Source organism: Moschus berezovskii, chromosome 16 (assembly GCF_049115385.1).
Source record: "Moschus berezovskii isolate FMDL1 chromosome 16, NW_MosBer_1.0, whole genome shotgun sequence".
In the NCBI taxonomy this organism is placed as follows: domain Eukaryota; kingdom Metazoa; phylum Chordata; class Mammalia; order Artiodactyla; family Moschidae; genus Moschus; species Moschus berezovskii.
This window is the reverse complement of record NC_142475.1, coordinates 1,019,795-1,044,330: the sequence shown is the minus strand read 5'-3', so window position 1 is coordinate 1,044,330 and position 24,536 is coordinate 1,019,795. Positions and strand designations below refer to the sequence as shown.

At 51.3% G+C, this 24,536-nt stretch overlaps 1 protein-coding gene across 1 annotated transcript in view; it reads left to right on the top strand.

Annotated features, from left to right (window-relative positions):
- Positions 1–24,536, top strand: part of DEPTOR (DEP domain containing MTOR interacting protein) — a 156,503-nt gene that overhangs the window by 31,526 nt on the left and 100,441 nt on the right. The window contains exons 2-3 of the mRNA XM_055432600.2: positions 15,684–15,862; positions 16,999–17,122. Coding sequence (XP_055288575.2) covers positions 15,684–15,862; positions 16,999–17,122 — 303 coding nt within the window. The remainder of the gene's footprint in view (positions 1–15,683; positions 15,863–16,998; positions 17,123–24,536) is intronic.

Here is a 24,536-nt window from a genome sequence, read left to right as displayed (position 1 = left end):
GTCTTGTTATCGAGTTTTATCTCTTTTGTAATGTGTCCAACTTTGTTTTCTCTGTTTTAGTTCATGACTTATGTATTTATTGCCATTTCTAATAAATTGACTCCTGAATTTATCATTTAAAAAAAGAAAATAAAAACATAAGTATGCAATAACACTACAGATGCAACCACTGATACGACCAGCTGCCGTCATGCAGGGATATTCTTACTAACGAGTGAGGTTAGACATACTCCACAAGTGTGGTGTCTCAGTGTGTGAAATATCGTAAGGTCTACATATGACATATAACTTTGCCACTTGGAAACTATTAGTGGCCAGTTCCAGCCGCCAGAGTAAACCTTCTCGTCTAAAGATAGGGATTCATCACCTCTCCCCTAGCTACCTCCATGGCTGTTTGCAAAATCAAATAAGATGAAGAGAATGGAAATCATTGATCAGCCATAACGTGCTCAGCATATGACTTTATTATTATGGAGAACCACGCTGGGACTCAGACACATGGGAAACCACGTATGCGCGAGTCAGCGCCAAGAGCCTGTCTCGCGGGCAGCGTAGTCCCTTCCTGGCCATGGATGATGGTTTGCTGCACTTCCACCCTCCTCTCTGACCCTCAAACAGTCTGAGTGAGCTGAAACCCAGGTAAGTGTGGGTCCAGGTACATGAGGTTGTATGCACCAAAGGCAGCACACACCAGGTGTGCTCAGCAACCAGAGCGGCACACGAGTAGCCTGAACTGTGTCAACTGCAAGGGTCACTGTGTCAAGAGAGGTGATCCCAGGCAAGAATCCTGGAGTGGGTGGCCGTTCCCTTCTCCAGGGGGTCTTCCCAGTCCAGGGATGGAACCCAGGTCTCCCGCATTGCGGGCGGATTCTTTACCAGCTGAGCCACAAGGGAAGCCCAAGAATCCTGGAGTGGGTAGCCTATCCCTTCTCCAGGGGATCTTCCCAACTCAGGAATCGAACCGGGGACTCCTGCATTGCAGGCGGATTCTTTACCAACTGCGCTACCCGGGGTGGGGGGGGAGTGGTGTGTGTCTGTGTCTGTGTGTGTGTGTGTGTGTAACTAAGGAATCGAACCAGGGACTCCTGCATTGCAGGCGGATTCTTTACCAACTGCGCTACCGGGGGGCGGGGGGGGGGAGTGGTGTGTGTCTCTGTGTGTGTGTGTGTGTAACTCAAGAATCGAACCGGGGAGTCCTGCATTGCAGGTGGATTCTTGACCAACTGTGTACGTACCAGGGAAGTGTGTGTGTTTACATCACTGCACGTGGAATTATCAGTAGTCTCTGTTTATAATGTTGTAAAAGGAGGGCTGTATGACTTATTTGTTTATGGCCGTTTTCCCTTCTTCGTGTCTGTGCTTTGTCACCTTTTCCCCACGGTAGAGCTGCCTTGGCCCTCGGCATCTCAGGACTTGAGTGAACACAGGACCTTCAGGTTTGGCTCCTTGGGGCTGCAGATGCCGGGGCCTTCTTCCGACTCCCCTCCTGTCTGGTGGTCTGGCTCCTCCATCTGTGGATGCCCAGGGGGCCCCAGCCACCGGCCTGAGGCCTTCCTGCCCAGACCTGCCTGGGTCCTGGCAACAGACAGACCTGGAGCTAAAACCAGACCCCTGCTGTTTGCACGTTCTGTGAAGGATGGCATGGGCTCTTCCTGAGGGAAGAGTTGCTTGCCGTTTCTTTTCCAGGGAACCAAACACACACAGATGGTCCAAGGACCCCTTTCATGTTCATGGAGAGGCAGGGGAGGGACGCTTTGAAGTACTGCCCAGTAAGGGCAACCTGGATGGTCTGCAGCCAGTAAAGGACCCAAGACTGGAGACTCAAATCTGCATTCTGTTCCGTGGTCACATTTCTCTCTGTCCAACTAAAAGCAAAGATGAAACCCAGGCTCGTATTTTGAGCATCATTTAGCGTTAGCCTTGTCCTAGACACTGGGAAATGTGAAGGAAGGAGAGAGTTTTCTCCTCATTCAATTTGTGCTGTAAGTGATACAGAATCGTATATGGGTGGACCTGAGCATCGTAGAAAATATGTCATAGAGGCTTCAAGGAAAGCAGGTCATGTCTAGTGGTTGAGAGAAGACATTACAGAAAAAGACTGAGTTGAGCTAGGCTTTAACAGATCCTGAAAAAGGAAGAGCATAAATCTAGAGACAGAGGCAGAAAGGAAGGTGATGCGTTTGCTAAGACAGAGGAAATAGATGAAAAGGAAAACCCTGTCGGATAGATTCAGTTTTAACCGGATTGGGAATATTATGGAGACTGTGACTGAGGTATGTGTGTACACACATAGGGCACAACATTTTCACTTGAAGAAGCAACATCTGTTTCGGTTTCGGAAACTAGGCCACTCTAAGCGGTTTAAGCTATGCCTGGTATGCAGTTGGAGCTCCATAAATGTACATTGGTTGAGGAGTCTTTCAGAAGCCCCTCAGCTGAAAGCTGCCTCCACCATAACCACAGATGTCCCTGACAACACTTTGGAGGGCTCTTGGAGTATTCCTAAGTAATACTCTGCTTTATCTGTTCCCTGTTGTAGACCCCCCACACACAAAGCCTGTAGCAGTTGGGCAGCTTCCGCTGCTGTCCTGGGAGCTGAAAATAGCCACTGGGAGCCTTAGACGGGGTTTGGACAGCCTGCTTAGCACAGGATTCGCTCTGGTACCTTCATCCTTACTTGGAAGCCCGAAGGAAATGAAATTTGCTATTTTGTGCTCTTCAGCTTTGTGGTTTGTGGCAGATCTTTTCAGTACAAAATGTGCCCCAAACGGTCTGTTCTATTTTGATCTGGTGAGTGGGGATTTACCCTGGAGTCTCTTCAGAATGTCCATTAAAAAAAACCCAGAGAAGTTAAGGGGCGAAAGGAAGTTTAGAGATAAATCTGGTCAGTTTCCTCCTTTTCCGGATTAGGAAACGGGGGTCCTAAGTTGGTTAGAGCTTTCCTCTGGGTCGCGTTTGGTTCCCTTCAGTCAAGTCCAACTCATTGCGACCCGATGGACTGCAGCATGCCAGGCCTCCGTGTCCATCACCAACTCCCGAAGCTTACTCAAATTCATGTCCATCGCGTCGGTGATGCCATCCAGCCACCTGTCCTCTGTGGTCCCCCTCTGTCTAGGTCACGCTACCTGGACGGGAACCACACACACTAGGGCTCTGGTGGCCTCACACCTCCCAGAGCCAACACAGCACTTGGCATCCGCGGATCCACCCCCGGGACGAAGGAGGAGCCAGCGTCTGAGCCCCGTTTCTGCTCTGAGTATCCTTCTCCCTAGCGGACCAGCCCTTTCCTGCTCTTTCCTCCAAGTTGCGTGTCTGCGGGGATCCCTGGCGGTGCAGGGGTTAGGACTTCGCCCTTTCTCCGCCATGGACCTGGGTCTGAGCTCTGCTGGGAGATCTGCGATCCCAGGAGCGGTGCAGCGAGCATGGCGCACCTTCCTTTCTGAACTTCCTCCCCATCCACGTGGGGACAGGCTGACAGCTATCACTTACACTTGCTGCTCAACTGGTTACATGTAACGTGAGTGAGCTTGTTGCCTGTTTCTCGGCCAAAGACCTGTCTTTAAAAAGAAAAAAAGAAACCTTACTGTGTGGAAGGCCCTGGTCCTCCTCAAACAGGAGTGGGCATCGGCGAACGGGTGGACAGACGTTTAAAGGAAGGGGGCCCTGCAGCTCGGGTGGTGAGGCCGCCGAGTGAGGAGGTGTGAGCCCGCAGGGTCACTTCCTGCCCCCCGGGGCGGGCACCCCCGGGCCTGGAAACGCCAGTGGCGGAGAGAATGTCCCGCTGCCCCACCCCGCCCCGCCCCCAGGCCTGGGCGCAGCTGAGGGCCCGGCCCTCCCCGCCTCCCGTCACCCTGCCCTTCCTTTTCTGCCCCAGCCCCGTGTTGGTTCTGTTCCCCTCCAGCCCAGTGGTTCATGGAGGTGCCCCCTAAAGTCGCATCTGCGTCAGCGGGCCTTCGTTAGAGATGCTGCCCCTGTGCTGACCCCCGCTGCTGCCTTAGAAGCTCGCAGGTGCGGCCGGCCTCCTGTGGCCCCTCAGGCCTCCAGGTGACCTTCCCGGAGGGTGGCCCTGCCCCTCCCTGCGCTCACCTGCTCTCACTTGAATCTCTGCCTCAGTCTGCACGTCACCCGGCTTGTAGTTTCTATATTTCAGTGGGGAGCGGTGTTTTGTGTGTGTGCGTGCTCAGTCGTGTCTGACTCTGCAACCCCGTGGACAATAGCCCACCAGCTCCTCAATCCATGGGATGCCCCAGCGAGAATTCTGGAGCGGGTTTCCGTATCCTTCTCCGGGGAATCTTCCCAACACAGGGACTGAACCCGCGACTCTGTCTCCTCCATTGGCAGGTGGACTCTTTCCCACGGTGCCGCCTGGAAAACCCAGGAATCGTATATTGAACAATGTTTTAGGTCCTATCTCATGGTCTTTGTACTTAATTTTTATGCACATTGCTTTTCCTCAGGGAAGACGTTTTCGGTTTCCAACATTGAATGTTCTGTTGGGACGCAGTGGTCTGGGTGTCGGCAGAGATTACTCGCAGGCTCTTGCAGACAGGGTCCAGGCCCGTGTTCTCATCTGTGACAGAAGTGCTCCTTGGGCTTCCCTGGTGGCCCAGCGGAGAGTCTGCCTATCTGTGCAGGAGGCAGGGGTTCGATCCCTGGTGTGGGAGGATCCCACGTGCCTGAGAGCAAGGCCGCCCATGTGCCCCAACCCCTGAGCCTGCACGCTAGACCCCGGGCACCCCTGAGCCCACTGCACCCCGGCTCCCATTCCCTGAGCCCAGAGCCCCCGTGCCCCAATCCCTGAGCCCCCGCACCCTGACCCCTGAGCCCCTGAGCTCACATGCCCCGACCCCTGAGTCCCTGAGCCCCCAAGCCCACACGCCCCAACCCCTGAGCCTGCGCGCTAGACCCTGGGCACCCCGGAGCCCATGCACCCCGACCTCCGAGCCCCCGTGCCCTGACCCCTGCGCACAGAGCCCCGGAGCCCCCATGCCCCAACTCCTGAGCTCACGCGCTCTGATCCCTGGAGCAGGCTCCACAAGCAGCGAAGCCAGCAAGTGAGAAGCCTGTACCCACAGCTGGAGAGCAGCCCTGCTCGCCCCAACTAGAGAAAATCCGAACAACAGTGAGGACCCAGCGCAGCCAGATGTGAATGAATAAACTTAGTTTAAAAAATGAGTAGGAAATTAGGTTAAAAAAGAAAAAGCACTCCTTGACAGCGCGCTGGATTGGCCGCAGCCTCTTCGCCGCTGCCCCGCTGTGGAGGTCAGCAGGTGGCCTGGTCCGAGGCAGGACTCCAGGGCGGAACTTGCAGCAGGGAAAACACGGGCGGGTCACCGCACTTCTCCGTCTGTTTTCCCGTCTGTGAAACAGCGATGCTGGGGACAGCTGGAAGTTTCTTGCCAGTTAGAACCGTTCAGTGATATTAGTTATCAGTTTGGCTGAGACTGTAGAAGAGGTGGCATGGATTCTCAGAAGCCCCACGGAAAGCCAGGCTGTGATGTGTGTTCAGGGAGCGACTGAACCCTTTCTCACCTTCAGCGCTCTCTGCTCCTCCCCGGGGGCTCAGACAGCAAAGACTGCCTGCAGCGCGGGAGACCTGGGCTCAGTCCTCAGTCGGGAAGATCCCCTGGAGAAACGGCTAACCCACTCCAGTGTTCTTGCCTGGAGAATCCCACGGACAGAGGAGCCTGGCGGGCTACAGTCTGTGCGGTCACAAAGAGTCGGACACGACTGAGCAAATAACCTTTACCCAAGAAGAAGGCGCTTAACAAAGAGCAGCCTTGTCTCCAGCAGTTGCTAACGCAGCCCGATCATCCCGAGGTTCAGTCCCAGAGACAGGAAGCAACTTCATTTCAGAGTCCTTCGTCCATACTAGAAAACAGTGATCGTCAACTGAGGGGTGCGTTTGAGTGGTGTTTTGATGGGGTTTCTGGCACAATCTGACAAAATATATTACATGATAATAATAACATCAGTAAGAGTTGACGTTTATTGAGACCTGAGTGTGTGCTCAGCGCTCAACATATAATCTCTCATCTCATCCTCAGAGTATGACACATACATTATTCTTCCCATTTTATAGGTGAGAAAGTTGAGGCGCTGAGTAGCTGAACGCTTTGCCAGTCGTTACCCAGCAGGTAATGGCTGTGACTTGGATGTGCGTCCACTCGGTTGGGTTACACAGCTCAGCTCCGCTGTGAGTGAATCAGGAAGGCGGGAGTGGACCTTAGGAACTGATGCCGCTGAGTCCCTATTCCTGCCTGAAGGGTGTATTTCCCTTCTCTCTTCTTTCTCTTCTTTGGCCATACCACGCGGCTTGCAAGATCTTAGTTCTTCGACCAGGGACCGAACCCATGCTCCCTGCAGTGGACATGTGGAGCCTTAACTGTGGGCCCACCAGGGGAGTCCCACTCGCTGCCACCTGAACAGCACCGTTTATTGGGCCTGTGCCAAGTCTTGGGGAACAAGGATGAAGGACAAAACGTGATGTTTGCCCCAGTTTGCAAACTGCTGTTCTGAGTAACGAGCCGAGCTCTGTGTTTCGGGAGGAAGGTGCCGGGATGCGGTGCCCTCTCGTGACAGAGGGGTGCCACGGGGCCAGGTCGCCGGGGTCAGAGCCGCCCCTGACAGGACCAGTGCTGCCTGGGCCTCTACAGAGAGCAGGACCGGTGGACTCAGGGCCCAGCCCCAGTCCTGGGAGTCCCTCTGTGTCCTTGGCGAGTTCCACGAACTGTTCTGAGCTTGTTTCTTCACCTGTAAGATGGCACTTCGAGGCCTGATTCTGCTGGGTACGGAATGTAAGCAAATAATGACATGTGGGGAGCTTCTTGGAAAGGCACCTTGCAAGCCGGAAGAGTACCTTTCTTGTGACTCATCAGAGGAGGAGACCAGAACTTGAGAGGCTGATATTGCTGCTTATTCCTCGGAACTGGAGAACTCCTGGAAAAATGCTCATGTGGAGGAAGAATTCAGTGAGAAATCTCAGCTCTAAGGAGATAAGGGAGGTTGACTTAGGGACCTTCCTGCCCTGACCTTGTGTCTGCATCTTATCTCAAAGGATGAGAGGAGGGTTTCAAAGGGCCTTGGCCTGGTGAGCGGTTATGCATGCATCATGAAGAGTGTTTATTAACAGGACCTTGCTGTTTATCCATTCTACATACAACTGAGTCGTTTTGCTGTAACTTATGGAACATTGTAATCCAGCTATACTTCAATAAAGAATTAAAAAAGCAAAGTGTGTGTTAGGGGAATTCTCTGACAATCCACCGGTTAAGATTCTGGGCTTCCACTGCAGGGGTCAGGGGACATGGGTTTGCTCCCTAGTCTGGGAACTAAGATCCCATGTGCCGTGTGCTTGGCACAGCCAAAAACAACAGCAGGTTTTTGTTATGTGTCCCGAATGAGCTGATGCCGACTCTCTGGGTAGCATAACTCACCATGTCCACTTCCGGCCCTTGGGGCACGTCGTGTTAATTACACAACGCTGGCTCAAGGCAGTCATGAAGACAACGTGGTGACTGCTTTTGTAGCCCGTCTGTGATCCCCATCTGTACTTGTAAGGTAGTATTTGTGTGATGTGTAAATTGCATGAATTTTCACCTTCCCTTGGCATTTTAGCATGACTGGAATGTTTTCTCTTTCTTAGCCTGTATGAGCATAAAATAGGCAGAAGACAAGTGCTTCTGTTTAAAGTTTGATGGCATGGAATGCTTTCTAAACATAGAAATTAGATCTGGGTTCAAATCCTAATCCCACTCTCTGTTTTTAAACCATCATCATTGATTTGCTGTATTTTTTTTTTTTTAGCATTTTATTTATTTATCGGCCGCGCTTGGTCTCCTCGCCGAGCTCAGGTGTTCTCTAGCTGCACTGAGCGGGGCCGCCCACTTGCTGCACAGATTCTCATTGCCAAGCACGGCCTCCAGGAGTTGTGGCTCAGAGGCTTGGTCACCCTGCAGTGTGTGGGAGCTTCCTAGACCAGGGATTAAACCCATGTCCCCTGCGTTGACAAGCGGATTCTTAACTACTGAATCGCTAGGGAAGTCCTCCTGCTCGTTATTAGAAATCTAGCTTGAGCACATTAGGGCTTCCCTGATAAATCAGTTGGTGAAGAATCCGCCTGCAATGCAGGAGACCCCGGTTTGATTCCTGGGTCAGGAAGATCCGCTGGAGAAGGGATAGGCTACGCATTCCAGTGTTCTTGGGCTTTCCTTGTGGCTCAGACAGTAAAGAATTCGCCTGCAATGTGGGAGACCTGGGTTCGATCCCTGGGTTGGGAAGATCTCCTGGAGAAGGGAAAGGCTGCCCACTCCAGTATTCTGGCCTGGAGAGTTCCATGGACTGTGTAGTCCTTGGGGTCGCAGAGAGTGGGACATGACTTTCACTTTGAGCACATCACTGTTACCTTGCGAGCTTGCTTCCTGCTCTGTCTCACGAGTATGACAATCCTGCCTGATTCACAGGGGGTCTTGCTGGGCTCTTTCTGATGGTGATCGGTTCTGTTCAGATGTGAAGTGTTAGTGTTATTATTTCCACTAACCCTCCGTGATTATGATTTCAAGTAAAACCCCTGATGCCTGGGACTCGGAATCAGGCATGCTTCCTTCCCGGGTATGTTACTGTTTCAGTTCGCTGAGGTGGCAAGACACACAGTGTATGTGGGACTCTGCTTTGGACTGACTTGACATGGGCCGTGAAAGGCGCTGTGTAGACCTATGACTCAGACTTTGTTCCTGATTCATAGGCTTCTGAAAAGGGGTCTTGCTGATGGAATGTTTGACATTACCACCAGAGTAGATGGCCACTGCAGCTTTCTGCATTGTGTGTGTGGGGTGTGTGTGTGTGTGTGTGCGTGCGCACGTGTGTGGTCTCAGACCAATTCCTTCTGGCTCCCCAGATCACACATACTCTCTTTACATTAACCGGTTCTTCTTTAAGTATACAGTCTTTTTCTATTGCAGTAAAATATGCACAACATACAATTTACCATGTTAACCATTTAAAAACCTGTGGTTCAGGAACGTGAAGTCCGTTACACTAACCAGGTCTCTATTCTATCACCATCTGCATTGTTCCCTCGTTCTCATCAGGCTGAGAGGATTCAAGCATCTTCTTGAAGCAAAACGACATGAAATGTCTATTATGACCCTGTTTCCCGTAAGAGTATACGGATACAGCTGCGCATGTGGACGTCATGGACTTTTTGCAAGAATTCGTGAACAACTATTCATACTGCGTTGCTTTGGAAAGTGGGGGGGGGGGCTTCCCTGGCGGTCCGGGGGTTGACTCCTCTCAATGCAGGGGGTGCGGGTTCTGTCCCTGGTCTGGTCGCTATGATCCCACGTGCCTCGTGACCAAAAACAATAAAAGCCAAGTCATAAAATAGGCACTCACTAGTGTAACAAATTCACTGAAGAGTTTACAGATGGTCCACATCACAAAATATTGATCTTTAAAAAAATGGGGTCAAGGAATTTCAAACCCCTCCCGAAGTAAAAACAATAGTCTAGTGCACGCCCACACCCATCTCCTGGCTTCATCAAGTGTCAGTTCGTCACCAGCTACCCAGCTTGAGGTTATGCACTTTTGAAATTTTTTCATCTACCAAGGGCATGGATTTGTTTGATCATTTGAATTTTTAATTATAAAATCCAGACACAAAAAGAAAATGCAGTGTGTTAGCTTTCATTGGTTCCTGTCTTATTTTCTTATCCTTTTAGACTTGGGACCTTTCAAGGGTGGGTGAGTCAGAGTGATTTCCTCTGAATTCTCTGGTCCCCACGGACAGATACTGGCCATTGCTGGACATCTGGAAGGGACAGTGGCTTGGGCTGAAAGCACATTGATGTCAGTGCTGTTGCCCAGATCACAGGCTCGCACTGTCAGCCACACTGTTCTGCTAGCTGTGTGTTTTAATTAAACTGTTTACTTCGGCTGAGATTTATGACGCTGTTTTTAAATGAGAATATGTGGTTTCTAGCCCTCTTTTGTTCTCTGAGTCCTGCAACCCGCTGCAGTTTTCCACGAGCTGCTCTTTTGAAAAACAATTTCTGCCTTTCTTATCTTGTGGAAAGTAATTTCACAGGGATTATTAGTACCCCGCGCTCCGTAGTGTTTGCTCTCCTGGAGCTAGAAGAGGAAATTGTCAGGTGGCACCTTCAGCAGCTGGCTTGCTGGCCACAAATAGAATATTACAGAATCACCTTGACTCTAAGGCTTGTGAACCAGCTGTCAGAAATGAATGATGGGAAGGGGGCTTTTGTGTTTAAATTCTCCATCCAGTGGCATAGAAAATGCAGTTAAAACAGATGATTATTCTTCCCAGGGGTTCAATGTGGATTGATTTGGACTGTGTTCTTCAGAAGACTCTTCTGTCCCATGCGCCTCAAGGCTCAGGCTGTCGGGTGCATCAGCTGATTTTTCCCATCAGTGAGGCTCTGTGCCCTGCCGTGTACCAGGCCCCGGAATTACAAACACAGCAGCTCTCCCCTAGCATCCCTCAGGCCCTGTGACTGTAACGCAGTGGGATGAGTGCTTTACTAGTGGGCGAGCAGAGGAGGGAAGCTCCTTTTCTGGTTTGGGGTGGCCAGGAAAATGTTCCCAGGGGAGGTGCTTTTAAGCCGAAGAGCAAGTAGAATTTTCTTAGCTATTACAGGCAGGAGGAGGGGGTGTTTCAAGCCTTGAGGGTAGAGTCCAGGATGTCCAGGCTGTGAGACGGGCACGGCGCTGCGCGGGCGGCAGAGACAGTGAGGAGGCTTGGGAGGGCCGCGCTCACCGCAGGCCTCCCTGGCCGGGGCGGGTGCAGGCCTCGCGGAACCGAGCAGAGACTCCTGCAGCCGCCAGAAGGGGCTGACCCTCTTCCCGTTACTGTCTGAGCGCGTGCAGCTTGGAGGAGGGACTGCACGGCCCGGAGGAGCCGCGGGCCCGGGTCGGCGCCCCTGGCCGCCTCTCCCGCGGCCCTCCCGGCGCTGCCCGCGCTGGCCGCCCGGTTCCTCGGGGCCTCGTGATCCCGCGGATGTTTAACCTGTGTCCTAAACGCGTCATGTGTTGGCTGGGCCGGAAAGTCCACTTGGTTTTCCGTGGCATCCTGCGGAGGAGTCGCCCGAACGTTGCGCGGGGGCTCTGCGCGCGGCGCCGCCGGGAGACCAGGGCGTCCGGGCCGAGCCGCCTCCGACCCGGGGCCTCCTCACTGCTCGGTTTTCCACACGGCGCCCCGTGGGCTCCGCCTCGAGGGAAGGCTCCCGGCACAGCAGGGCTCGAGGCCGTCGGCCCCGTCCCGTGTCGGACGGAGCCGTCCTGCTGGCCTTGGCCGGCGGCTGCCCCTTGGGTGGGGAGAGTCCTGCGGCCGCGGTGGGCGCGCGGGGACCCCCTCAGTCGGGGGCTCGCAGCCAGGCTCCGCCCGCGGTGGGGAAGGCCAGCTCGGGGGTCTGCACGCTGCCCGGGTGTGGGAGCCGGTCCGGAGCTGAAGGGGCTGTGGGCCTGGCAGACGGGGTGACGGGCGTGTGCAGGCAGGTGCGTGTTTGCAAGGGCGGCTCAGCCCCGCTCAGCGTCTCGCCCGGTCTTCCTGGAGAGTGCCATCCCAGAGAGACTCGAGCGTGCAGAGTTTCTCTTTTCCCACAAGACTTTGAAATATTGCCTCCTCTACTCCCTTCTTGGGGATCATGCATATTGGTGTATTAAACGTTGTGGAAATTTGTAAGCAGTAAATTGAGTTCAAAGAAATGGAAATGCTTTTTAAACAAAACAAAACACATATACAGGAGAATCCCCTGGTGGTCCAGTGGTTAAACTCCAGGCTTTCACTGCCGAGTCCCTGGTCAGGGAACTAAGCTCCCACAAGCCACACAGAATGACCAAAAAAGCAAAAACCACATATACACCCACACAACAGGGTTTAAAGCGTTGGAAGTGGGTTGCCCTGGAAGTGAAAGCATATATATATATTTTCTAGATAAATTCCATAATATTAGATGTTCACTAAGTCGTGGGGTGAGAACCCCCACTTTTTTTAGTGAGAAGCTTCCCTGTATTTTAGAAAAGGGTGTCATTTCTGTTAGTGTCCCTGTATCCTTATTTGTTCACCGAATATTTATTGAGTACTCACGGTTATTTACCATATAAAACTCTTATCTCTTTATTGGGTGGTTTCTCTGGAATTTTCCATGCTCATTTTCAGAATGCCGCGTTTCTATCAAAGAGAGACAGACAGTAACAGTCATTGAACATTTTTAAGCCCTGGTAACATCACCGACTCTGTGGACATGAGTTTCAGTGAACTCCGGGAGTTGGTGATGGACAGGGAGGCCTGGCGTGCTGTGATTCATGGGGTCGCGGAGAGTCGGACACGACTGAGCGACTGAACTGAACATGTCTGAAAAGATCAAGTTCTAGGCTGCCTCCCGGATCTGAAGTTCTCTCTCCTCGATGTATCTGCCCGGTTTCCTCCACGTGGAAATACACCAGGTCCTGGTGGGGCTGTGAGGGTAGTGACCAGAGCTGCTTTGTACTGCACGGCGTGAGGTTCCGAGGGAGGCAGGCCTACTCCAGAATTAGCACCAAGCTCAGTGCCGAAGGGATGGTAAGCGAAAGCCTCTGTCCTGTAGTGTTTAAAGATAAACATGACCTAATACTTTTTTTTTAAGCTGGAAACTTTACAGAAGCCAAAACTTGTCTCTTGGCTCATAACATATTCCTCCTCCACCAAATTATATAGCAGCTTATTCCACATTTCAGTTTCTAAATAAACCGGTCCTCATTATTCTTAGAGTCCTGACAGACATCTCGTCTAAGAATTAGTGTTCTGCATTCTGCCACTTTGAGCATGTTAAACAAATTACTCAGTGTTGCTGCCACTGAATTAATTAGGATGATTCATGTGACTTTAGCACACGAATGTGAACGTGCTTTTTATTTTTAAATTAAGACTCACTCACTTCTTGTTAATACTTAGAGCTCTGCTTTTATATCATTTGTGACTTTAACATTCGCAGCCTCGGGGAGCTGTCATGAGGATTCATGCCAGTAAAGCAGTCAGAGCCGTATGTCTTTTAGTAAGGGCTCAAATGCTGTCTTTATCCTTATTAACCAGCTTTGTGATCGTGTGAGGAGATAATCAGGTTGGTCGCCATTATCCTGGTTTTACCAGCAAGGATGCTGATGCTCAGAAGTTTGGTCATCTGGAATTACTGACCATCAGGATGAGAGCGAAGCCCTGTGTTCCTGACTGTCCTCATAAGTAGCATTTTGGGGTTTAGCATTTCAGCACGTGAGTTTGTGGAGGATGAAAGCATTCAGGCCACAGCAGTTAAGTCGCTCATGTGAAAACGCTTAGCGCAGCGCTGAGCATATAGTGGGAACTCCTTTAAAAGGGTTCTTTTCTGGACCTTGCTGGTGGTTCGGTGGTTGAGTCTGCCCTGCAGTGCAGGGGACGTGGGTTCATGTCTGGTCAGGGGGCTAAGATCCGCGAGGCGCTGAGCAGCTCAGCCTGCGTGCCCCAGGGAAGATGGTGCATTCTGCAGCTAAATCCTGATGCAGCCAGATAGATAAATACTAAATAGAATAAATGGTCCTTCTCTCTGTGCACTTTGTTAGGACTCTCATCTCTCTTCTCTCCCCGCCCCGCTGTCGACACCCCAGCTGAGCACTTCATCCCCAGACTTCTCAGCAGCCTCCATCTTCAGCAGTGGGTGACTGTCTTCCCTCAAGCTGCCACAGCCAAGAATCACCGACCGGGTGGCTTAACCATCAGCAATGCACTGTCTTATAGTCCTTGGGGCTAACGGTCTGAGAGCATAGCGCTGGTGGGGTTGGGCCTCTTGAGGCCTCTCTCCTTGGCGTGTAGACGGCCGCCTTCTCTCTGCATCCTCACTGGCCCTCCAGTCTGAGATCACAGTGCTGGTGGGGCTGGCCCTCCTGAGGCCTCCCTCCTTGGTGTGTAGACGGCCGCCTTCTCTCTGCGTCCTCACTGGCCCTCCGATCTGAGATCACAGCGCTGGTGGGGCTGGCCCTCCTGAGGCCTCCCTCCTTGGCGTGTAGACGGCCGCCTTCTCTCTGCGTCCTCACTGGCCCTCCAATCTGAGATCACAGCACTGGAGGGGCTGGCCCTCCTGAGGCCTCCCTCCTTGGCGTGTAGACGGCCGCCCTCTCCTGTGTCCTCACTGGCCCTCCCTCTTGGCTTGTCTGTGTCCTGATCCCCACTTCTTAAAGGGAAACTACTCCTGTTAGTCCCGGGCCTGCCCTAGTGACCTCATTTGCTTGTAATTACCTTTTAAAAGACCCTGTCTCCAAATGCAGTCACATTCTGAAGTACCAGGGATTACAGCCTCAACGCATCAATTTTAGGGGAACCCAGCTCAGCCTATGACAGTGGTGTAGCAAGGAAGAGCATCTTGGACTCAGAGCTCCAGCCCAGAATGTTCCTAACTCAGAGTCACAACTCCTGGGATGTCAAAACCATTAAATTCCCTTCAGTGCATTCCAGCTGACTCAGTGAGTAAAGAATCTGCCTGCAATGCAGGAGACACAGGAGACCTGGGTTCAGTTCCTGGGTTGGGAAGATCCTCTGGAGGAAGGCTACCCACTCCAGTATTCCTGCCTGGAGAATCCTCATGGACAGAGGAGCCTGGTGGGCTACAGTCCATGGGGTTGCAAAGAGCTGGACTTGACTGAAGCGAGTGACACACACGTTGAAAAAGCAGGCAGGAGCAGGGCCGAGCCCCTTCCTTCGGGAACAGGAGGGGGTGGGCCTGCTCTGAGTTGGGTGCGGCACTGAGTTGCTGGTGCTTAACAGACGTTGTGGCCTCAAACCTCAGCATCACCAAGGATAGGGTCGGTGCAGTTGCCTCCATCTGACAGAGGAAGAGAGACGCTCACCCGGTTTCTGCGTGGTTACTCAGTCAACCCCATTTCTCTACAGTATTGAGATGATGAAGTAAGACGCGTGGGAGTCACGTGGGTGACCCCAGGGATGTAGTCCGCCAGGCTCCTCTGTCCATGGGGCTCTCCAGGCGAGAACACTGGAGTGGGTTGCCATGTCCTTCTCTAGGGGAACTGACAGACCCAGGGATCAAACCCGGGCCTCCTGCCCTCTTGCACTCACACTCGCCCCAGCTGGGAAGCTCTGGTCTGTGTAAAGAGCCTCACAAGGGGCTTAGGTGCTGCCCCTAGGAAGGCGAGACCAGCAAGGGCGGCATCTTCGTGCATCTTCCGACTTCGGTCTCTACTGCTCGGAAGTGCCTGATGGGCAGGTTGGGTAGACGCTCATTCGTGTCTGCTGTGTCATGGAGTGAGTCCAGAGGGCGTGGATTCTCAGCGGTCTGTGATGAAGAGGAAGTACCTGGTTTCCGCAGGTTTCTAGAAGTTTGTTAGTGGGTTGGTTGCAACTATAAGCTCACTGGTGGAGGCGGGGGGAGGGAGGCAGGGCAGGGTGAGAATGCTCTCTGGACTCACGCAGAGCTCTGTGTTGTCCGGGCTTGGGTCTGCCTCCCCACCGTGAGTTGCTCTGGATCTGCGGGTGGGGTCACTTTCTGGGGCCTCTGGCTCTGACCGGAGGGAGATGGCCCGCTGACTTTGGATGGCACTCTGCTGCGTCTTGTGCTTGAGTTTCATTACTGCTCTCTGGGATTGAGTCAGTGATGCGTGCTGTCGTCAGAATTCCTAAAGTGACTGCCAACTTTTCTTCCCAGGCTCAGGCTGCATGAAGAAAAGGTGATTAAAGATAGGCGACATCATCTTAAAACCTACCCAAACTGTTTCGTCGCGAAAGAACTGATCGACTGGCTGATCGAACACAAGGAGGCGTCTGACAGAGAGACGGCGATTAAACTCATGCAGAAGCTGGCGGACCGGGGCATCATCCACCACGGTGAGTGAGGTGGCCACAGAGTGGCGAGACAGAGTGAAGGGCTGTGTTCTCTGTTTCCTTTTATTAAAAAGGAATTAAAAAAAGAAAAAGGTTTTTTTTTGGCCACACGCTGTAGTGGGCGGGATCTCGGTTCCCCAAGCGGGGATTGAACCCGTGCCCCTGCCCGGGAGTGCAGCCTCCTAACCGTGGGACCTCAGGGAAGCCCTGAATCTTCTGTTTCAGATACGAGCCACCCATTTAAGAAACAGAGCATGTTACTTTCTCTCTTGTGTGCCTCTGCCCAGTTACATTCCCTTCCTTCTTCCAGGAGGAATCTGGGTTTATTTCTGTGCACTTCTTTATACTTTCTCATGTCTGTGTATGCGTCTCTTCGCGATGTAGCATTTGTTCTAAATCTCTACGGAGATGCATGTTTCTGCTTTTGCAGGTTGGTCCGCATGCTGTTTGTGGGGTTCACTCACGCTGGTGCTGTATCTCGTTTGCTCTTTCCACCGCAGTGGGTACCGCGTACCGTTTGGCTATCATGCCTTCATCCTTTCCCCTGCTGGACGTTTGGGCTGTGTCCACATTTTGCCGTTACTCTGTGCTTCAGTGGCCGTTCCTGACCGCATCTCCCTGAAACGTCCAACCCTGGCCACGCCCTGTCACACGCTGCTGCTCTCTGGGGCTGAAATGCCCTCTTGCTCATTTTCTGCTGCTTCTTCAGGTCGCCTCTTGAATGCGGACTCCTCAGAGAGGCGGGCTTCCCGCAGTGGGGCACCCCGCGTCTCGGCGCTCCTTTGGTGTCTCCTCGGCTCTTTTGTGGCCGTATCTTGTGATGTTTTAATTACATATCGACCTGTGTCTGTCTCGCTGGATTTCACATTCTTTCAGGCTGAGGCCTACCCTGGTATCATGCTCAAAAGAGTTTGTGGAAAGAAGGATGAGTTGAGTGTTGTGACTGTCGTAACAAATGATGGTGGTGACGATCGCTCATAAAACTGAGCACTTTTCTGAATCAGGGACTGTGCTAAATACATGCATTAAATTGTCAGGTATTATGCTTGGGAAATTAGGTAACAAAGTAAGTCTTAATTAGCATCTTCCTTCATCTGAGTGAGTAATAAGGTTTTTTTTTTTCCTTTTTTGTCTTTCAGTGTGTGATGAGCATAAGGAGTTCAAGGACGTCAAACTCTTCTACCGCTTTAGAAAGGATGATGGCACCTTCCCCCTGGACAATGAAGTGAAGGCCTTCGTGAGGGGACAGAGGCTGTATGAGAAGTAGGTCACACGTGGACTCCTCCCCTTGAACCTTGTAGGGCTCTTTCCGTCTTTTATCGTTTTGACTTCAGCCCAGCTCTTCCATGTGGGATGGTTGCATAACTCTTCCTTTTATTATGAGAAAACTCCATCACTCACTTGCTTTTCTGTTTGCCAGAAATTAAGTCAATTTCATAAGATTCTGAATAAGGAATTTATTTCAATAGTATTTTCTGTATTTAGGTTGATTTAACAAAATCCAAAAGTAAAAGCAGAAGGCTGGCCCTTGGCGTTTGCCATCCAGGGATGCGGTTGCCTGCTCTCTTTTAAGGGTTAGCGTGTGACTTGGAAGCGTAGTCTTGTAAGCGGCTAGAGCAGCATTGTCAAGAACGGGGAAGTTGGGGTTCAGGTCCAGAGCTGAGCAGTGAGAGAACTTCAGAAAGCAGAGCGGATGAGGAGGATGCTCTGCGGCTCTGTGGAAGAGAGGACTGTCCTGTGGCCCCGGAGCATTTGGTTGGTGGACCTTGACCCTCCTAGCACTTTGCCTTTGAGGTGAGCTGCCTTTTCTGTGGTTCCGTTCCCATCCTACCTTCCTTGTTTTTTTTCCAGGGCAACCCTTAGAGAAAGGAATGAAGGGGCAGTGGCACCCTTTCCTTAACTCTGACAGCCTTTCCCAACATGCATTCATGACATGAAAGCGCCTCCTCTGTAAGTGGGTGGATGCATGGGGCAGAGGCACCTGGGTGATCTGGTTAAGTACCATGACGGTCAGGAGCCAGGCCCGGTTTGAGTTCTAACTGTGGGACCTTACCCTCCTGAGCCTCAGTCTCCTCCTTTCCGACATGGAAGTGGGTGATGGCGCTGTTCAGTGCTGCTGTGGGAACTTGAAGAAGCGTTTGTGTTAAGTGCTTAAGTGCTTGGCTCAGTACCTCTTGTGTGTCGTCGGGTCCTGTGGGAGACAGCCGTCCCAGACACTAACCTGACGCCGCGGCCGCCCTGGGTGCTGTCCCTCTGCTGTCGTGGGCTGTCCCCCTCTGCTTCTGGCGCTGGGCTGTGCAGACGCTTCCTGCCCCGTCGGCGCTGTTTCTCCTGGTTCCCTGGCCGCCTGCTCTCTGTCTCCTGTCCCTGGCCTGTGTGACTGTGAGCGGGAGGGTCTGTCAACACCCCTGTCTGCGTACTGGAGTGTGTGTGTACATGTCGTTGGTGCTTTCTTAGTTCCTTTTGGAAAATTCTAGTGGGTGTTTAGCATTTAGGTTACCCTGCTGGTGCATTGAAACTGTTAGGCTTTTATGTTGTCAAAAGCATCCGTGTTGGGAGTTCCCTGGCGGCCTAGTGGTTAGATTCTGCGCTCTCCCTGCTGTGGCCAGGTTCAGTCCCTGGCCCGGAGACTGAGATCCTGCAAAAAAACAAAACAAAACAAAACGTATCATTTCCATGGAAGGACGCCAGGCAATTCTGTAACGCCTTTCTAGCTGTGGATTATCTCCTGGGACCTGGGCAGTCACCTTATGGGAGCCAGGGTTAGCAACAGTTGAAACATCTGACATAGAACTTCTCTTCCTAGTGGGGCGGGTGTGATGAGAAACGTTGAGGAAGCTGCTCACAGCGAACAGACAGTGCTCACCCGGCCCCACCCTCTGCTGCCTCTCCCCTCGCGCCCTCCGCACCATTCACACCACACCGTGCGTCTCCGGAGTCCAAGGCTCTCTTCTGCCTCTAGGCACTTACTAATTCAGAATGATTCCACAAATAGGGAGCCCTCCCCGCTCGGCAGGCAGTTATAGCCCCTGGAAACGTGCCCGATCACAGGCGGATCAGAGGCTCTGCGGGGCGCGCAGGCGGCCTTGACGGGCGGTAGGTGCGGAGAGTGCCGTTCAGCAGTGTTCGCGGTGACGGAGAGGCAGCCTTCCCGGGGGTGCTGAGGCCTGTGGGGCAGGGAAGACATCCCCAGGAGTGGCGTTGGCTGAAGCCTGGATCTGCCGGGACTGCTCCCCAGGTGGCCGGCGCGGCGGGGCGGCTTGGGTGGGAAGGCGCGCAGCGTGTTTCAGGACCGCGGAGAGGCCTGGCGTCCGCAGGAGGAGCGGGCTGAGCGCGGGACGCGGGCCGGGCCAGGCCGCCACGGTGCTGCAGGGCTCTGTGTGACGGGAGCCCGTTGGAGGCTGGGGGCCCGGTGGTGGCCCGCTGTGCTTCTGCCTGTGATGTCCCCTTGTCCCGCGGACTCTTTCTGCGCGGCCCAGCCCGCTCGCTCACTCACTCTGACTTCTGGCTTTGTATTCAGTGCGACCTTCCTGAGCATCCGTCCGTGTCCCCTTAGGATGGCCTTAGGTGATGCTCCTGAGTGTCTGCCCGTGAGAGGGCTGTGTTAGGCTTTCGCCTCTGTGTGTTTGCAGCATTAGACTGAGACATTTAAGCAGAGGAGCTGCTTTAGCCTTCTTTGTGCTGCCTGCAGTTTCATCTGGCGAGGCACGGATGGTAAATAATTTGCTGTAAAGGGTAACTAGACTTTTGATCCCTGGACGAGCTGACCAGCATCGCTGGACTTTTTGTGTGTGCAGTTGGCTTTCTATCCGCTAGTGTTCAGTGTCTCAGTTCCAAGTAAATTTATTTCCTCAAACTGCTTGTAAAGTTAGCAGTGGAAGTCATTTCATAAGCACTTGACCTGGCAGGACCTAACTGCCACCTCGCAAGTCTTGGCCCCTACTGTCTCGTTTGCCGGAAGGCGTGTGGAGCAAACCCTCAGGCCTTTGGAGTTGACAGCTCAGTTTACCTGTTTGGCTGATGTAGTTTAGTTGTTAGTGCATTTTCCTTGTTTCTCTGGCCATCTTTTTCATGAATCTCAGCATGGATTATTTTCTGAGTTTTGGATACTTAAAAAGATAACAATAAGAAATCTTGGCTTTGATTATGATTCTTATTTTCAAGAATTTTTATTGTTTGAAAATTGACTCTGGGACTTCTCTGGTGGTCCAGCGGTTAAGGCTGTGTGCTTCCACTGTGGGATTGTGGCCATCCCACATGCACAGCAACCAAAAAATTCACTTTCCCCTCTGTATTATTTCACCAGAACCTGTGTTGAGGACATTTGTAATAGTTGGGAAAGAAGGTCGTGCAAAATATATGTTCCTTTAGTTGTTTTCCTTTTAAGATAATAATAGATAACATTTGTTAATTGGTAGATATATATCAAACGTCTTGACTAATCCGTTTTATTTAATCATCATAACAACCCCCTACTTAGATGCTTTCATTGTTCCTATTTTATAGGTGAGAAGATGTCACAGGGAGAGGTTTTCTCTTATCCAGGGTCACCTCATTAGTAAAAAACAAAACCAGTTGGGTATGAACCCAAGGGTCCAGAGTTCAAACTTACTGTTACTATGCTATTAGTGAAACTTTTCTGTTTCCTTCAGTGGAGATTAAATGAATGGAATCAGTATTCACTTCAAAAATATAACATGGAGTTTGTGAGTAAATTTTTTCTATAAAAATTTACTGAAAATATTCCAGGATTTTAAAGTAGACATAGGAAAGGAGGCGTAAAATGATGCTTGTTCATGGTACATCTCGGTGATGTTCTGTAAATATAATAAAAACAGTGACTTTTATTTGTACATTAAGCTTCTCAAAGCACTGCGTTTAGAGAGTGATGATAGAATAATAAATCATAATAGTAAAGATAGGAATGACAGCATTGTTATTCAGTCACTTAGTTGTGTCTGACTCTGCAACTCTGTGGACCTCAGCATGCCAGGCTCCCCTGTCCTTCACCATCTCCGGGAGTTTGCTAATTTATGTCCATCGAGTCGATGATGCCATCCAGCCATCTCACCCTCTGTCATCCCCTTCTCCTCCTGCCCTCAATCTTTCCCAGCATCAGGGTCTTTTCCAGTGAGTCAGCTCTTCGCATGAGGTAGCCAAAGTATTAGAGCTTCAACTTGAGCATCAGTCTTTCCAATGAATGTTCAGGACTGATCTCCTTTAGGATGAACTACTTGGCTGTCCTTGCAGTCCAAGGGGCTCTCAAGAGTCTTCTCCAACCACAGCTCAAAAGCATCAGTTCTTCGGCGTTTAGCTTTCTTTATATTCATGTGTATGCTGTGTGCTTAGCCATGTCTGACTCTTTGTGACCCCGTGGACTGTAGCCCGCCAGGCTCCTCTGTCCGTGGGCTTCTCCAGGCAAGAACACTGGAGTGGGCTGCCATTTCCTTTCCAGGGTCTTTCTATGCATAGTAAATAGTAGTATAGAGTGGGTGGGGCCTTACCTCACTGTCGCAGAAGGAGGGGAGTCTGGACCCAGAGTTGTGGCGTCACCTCCATGTTGCTGCCGCAGATCCGGGGACAGAAGACATCAGCCAGGATGGCAGGTCCACGCAGCCTCCCGCCTGCTCCCAGCCCCGAGGGCCTGGCCCTATTGTCGGTATTTCCTTTGCGTTCTCCTCTGGCTTGTTTGTTCTGTGTTATTAATAGGCCATGGTGTAACTTGGGGGTTTCTGGCTGATTTTGCTGAAACGTGCTGATTTGGGGGCCCTCTGCCTTTCTAACCCCTGGTGCTGTCAGCCTCATAGACTTGTGGGTTCACGTGGATGGGTTGGTTTCAGCACATGCGGCAGAGCTACCAAAGTAGGAGCCATCCCTGCTGTCAGCTCGAGTGGGCCTGAGAAGGAGGGCTGTGCCCCGGGTCTGGGCCAGACGAGCCATCGGGAGGACTTCATCTTAGCCCTGTGGGCCCCTGCGCTTCAGCAGGCTTCCTCCCGCCTTCCCAGGCAGCTGTGGACTGAGGGTGCAGAGACAGAGCTCACGTCTCCCTGGGGGGCCTTCCGGCTCCACAGTCACCTCTGCACAGACACACGGACACACAGACACACAGACACATGGACACACAGATTGACAAATTCACAGATTCACAGAAACACAGACACATGGACTCCTAGACTCACAGATTCACAGAAACACAGACACACGGACACATGGACACACAGATTCACAAATTCACAGACTCACAGAAACACAGACACACGGACACATGGACACACAGATTCACAGATACACAGACTCACAGAAACACAGACTCACGGACACATGGACTCACAGACACACAGACTGACACACACACAGGCTTGCAGACACACAGACTCACAGATTCACAGACTCATAGATTCACAGATTCAGACACTCGGACAGGTAGACACACAGACTCACAGACACACAGACACACGGGCACACAGACTCACGGACACAAGGACTCACGGACTCACAGTCACACAGACAGACACACAGATGCACAGCATGGGGACAGATTGCAGGTGTTCCCAAACAGGGCAGTTCTTAGTTTTCCAAAACCACCTTTGAAAGGAGGGAAAGCGTCAGTACCTTAAAGAAACAGCCCAGAATCTGTATGTCGCCTTCAGCTGGTAGGTGTTTTGAGTGCATGTTCCAAACTACAAAGCTCAGTTGTCTTGGAGCAGCTGGCACCATAGATCTATTTCAGAAGAAAGGGTGAGCTCGGGATAACCAAGTGTTCTGTGTACTAATAAACAGAGTCAGCTACACAGAGAACATGAATTGGGGAACAGTTTGGACCGTGCTTACTAAGACTAATAGCTGAAATGCACATTTTCAAGCTCACCTTGATCTCATCTTCAGGTGTAGAGGAGACTTGTTAATTTTATTGTTAGTCTTTAGTTAGTTTTTGTTTTATTTTGGGGTAGGGTTGATTTACAGTGTTGTGTTAGCCTCAGGTGTATAGCAAAGTGAATCAGCTGCTGCTGCTAAGTCGCGTCAGTCGTGTCCGACTCTGTGCGACCCCATAGACGGCAGCCCACCAGGCTCCCCCTCCCTGGGATTCTCCAGGCAAGAGCACTGGAGTGGGCTGCCATTGCCTCCTCCAATGCATATTCCATTCCTTTTCAGATTCTTTTCCAATATAGGTTATTATAGAATGTTGAGTCTACTTCCCTGTGCTATTCAGCGTATCCCTGTTGATTATCTATATATATTTTGTATATAGTACTGCATATGTGTTAATCCCCATTTCCTAATTTCTGAGACTTCAACTTAACTCAGTCTTAATATGGAGTTTAATCCATTCTAGGTCTGGTTCATAAAGGCATTCGTTTTTCATCCAGAGGGTCTTAGTTTTCTTGTTATCAGGATTTTTCTTATTATCGGGTTCTGTCTCCAGTCACCAGTAGTCTATTTATTCTGCTTAAGAGGGCACACTGGTTGAGGAATTAAAGTCCCGGTGTGCCGTTAGGCTTCTTCCAGTCCCCTCTGCTTCCTTTATATTCTCTATTCCATAGAACTTAAGAGAAATATTAAGGAGAAACTGTATAAAAGGGAAAAGCCCTTTTGTGTGTTTATCTTATCAGAGGTTTCTCTACCATGTGCCCCTGAGATTTTTTTTTCCTGTTCCCTCCCAGTGGCTGGCACAATAAATATTTGTTGAATGAACAAAGAACTCTACACTCAGTGATTGCTACGAGCTGCTGAACTGGTGCCATGGAAAAGCTAAAGAGAGCTCGCTTTTCGTGCTGAGCAGCAGGAGTCGGAAGTGTGCCTTGCCTTGCCTCCTTAAAGCTTACAGAGCATCCAGGCCATTAACATGCCTGATGCCTGAACCGCTCTCTGAATTATGCCGGTGGGCACTGTTAATCCCATTGCGGAGACGGACGCTTGAGCTGAGAGAGCTTTAATGGCTGATGTGACGTGAGAACACGGAGCTGGAGGCTCTTAAAGAGGCTTCAAGCTTCTGTGTCTGGCTTCTTGGATTTGCTGAATAAAAGTGCTTTCCAAACCGGGCTCTTGAGTTCTGCAAATTGACTCAGGTTTTATGTTCAAAACAGGTCTTGATGATGTTACAGACTGTAACAAAATTATTTCCTAATATGTTATATACAGAGTTTCACAGCTAACTTGTGCTGCCATGGTAATTAGTGGTTACATAGATTCTTAGAATAAATGTTTCCTTCTTGGATTATTTGAAGGGTATCCTAAAATTTCAGTGTAAATGGATTAAAAATTTTTGCCTTTTGTAACTGTTTGGTCTGGGTGACGAGGTTTTGATGCTGTGTGACGCGTGTGGAGAACTGTCAAGAGTCTTGCGATCTTATCTTGCACACTAACAGGTTCACCTCCACCATTTCCTGGATGTGGGCAGGAGACCCTCGGGTCTGGGGACAGAGGACAGACAGGTCATCGTTCTCATAGCGAGAGCGGTGTCACTTTCTCAGCGGTTCTTCCAAGCCTCAGCTCCTGAAGGGCAGCTTGGTGAGGTGCAGAGGATGCCTGCCAGGGTGGGGCCACGGAAGAGGAACCCCAGGCTCAAGTAACCTTGTAACGTTTTCAAGCAGACCTGCTTTCCCGCCAGGAAGCAGACATTAGCTTTATCTTCCAGATCTGGTCACTATGCAGACCTGCTTGAAAGATGGCAGAGGAG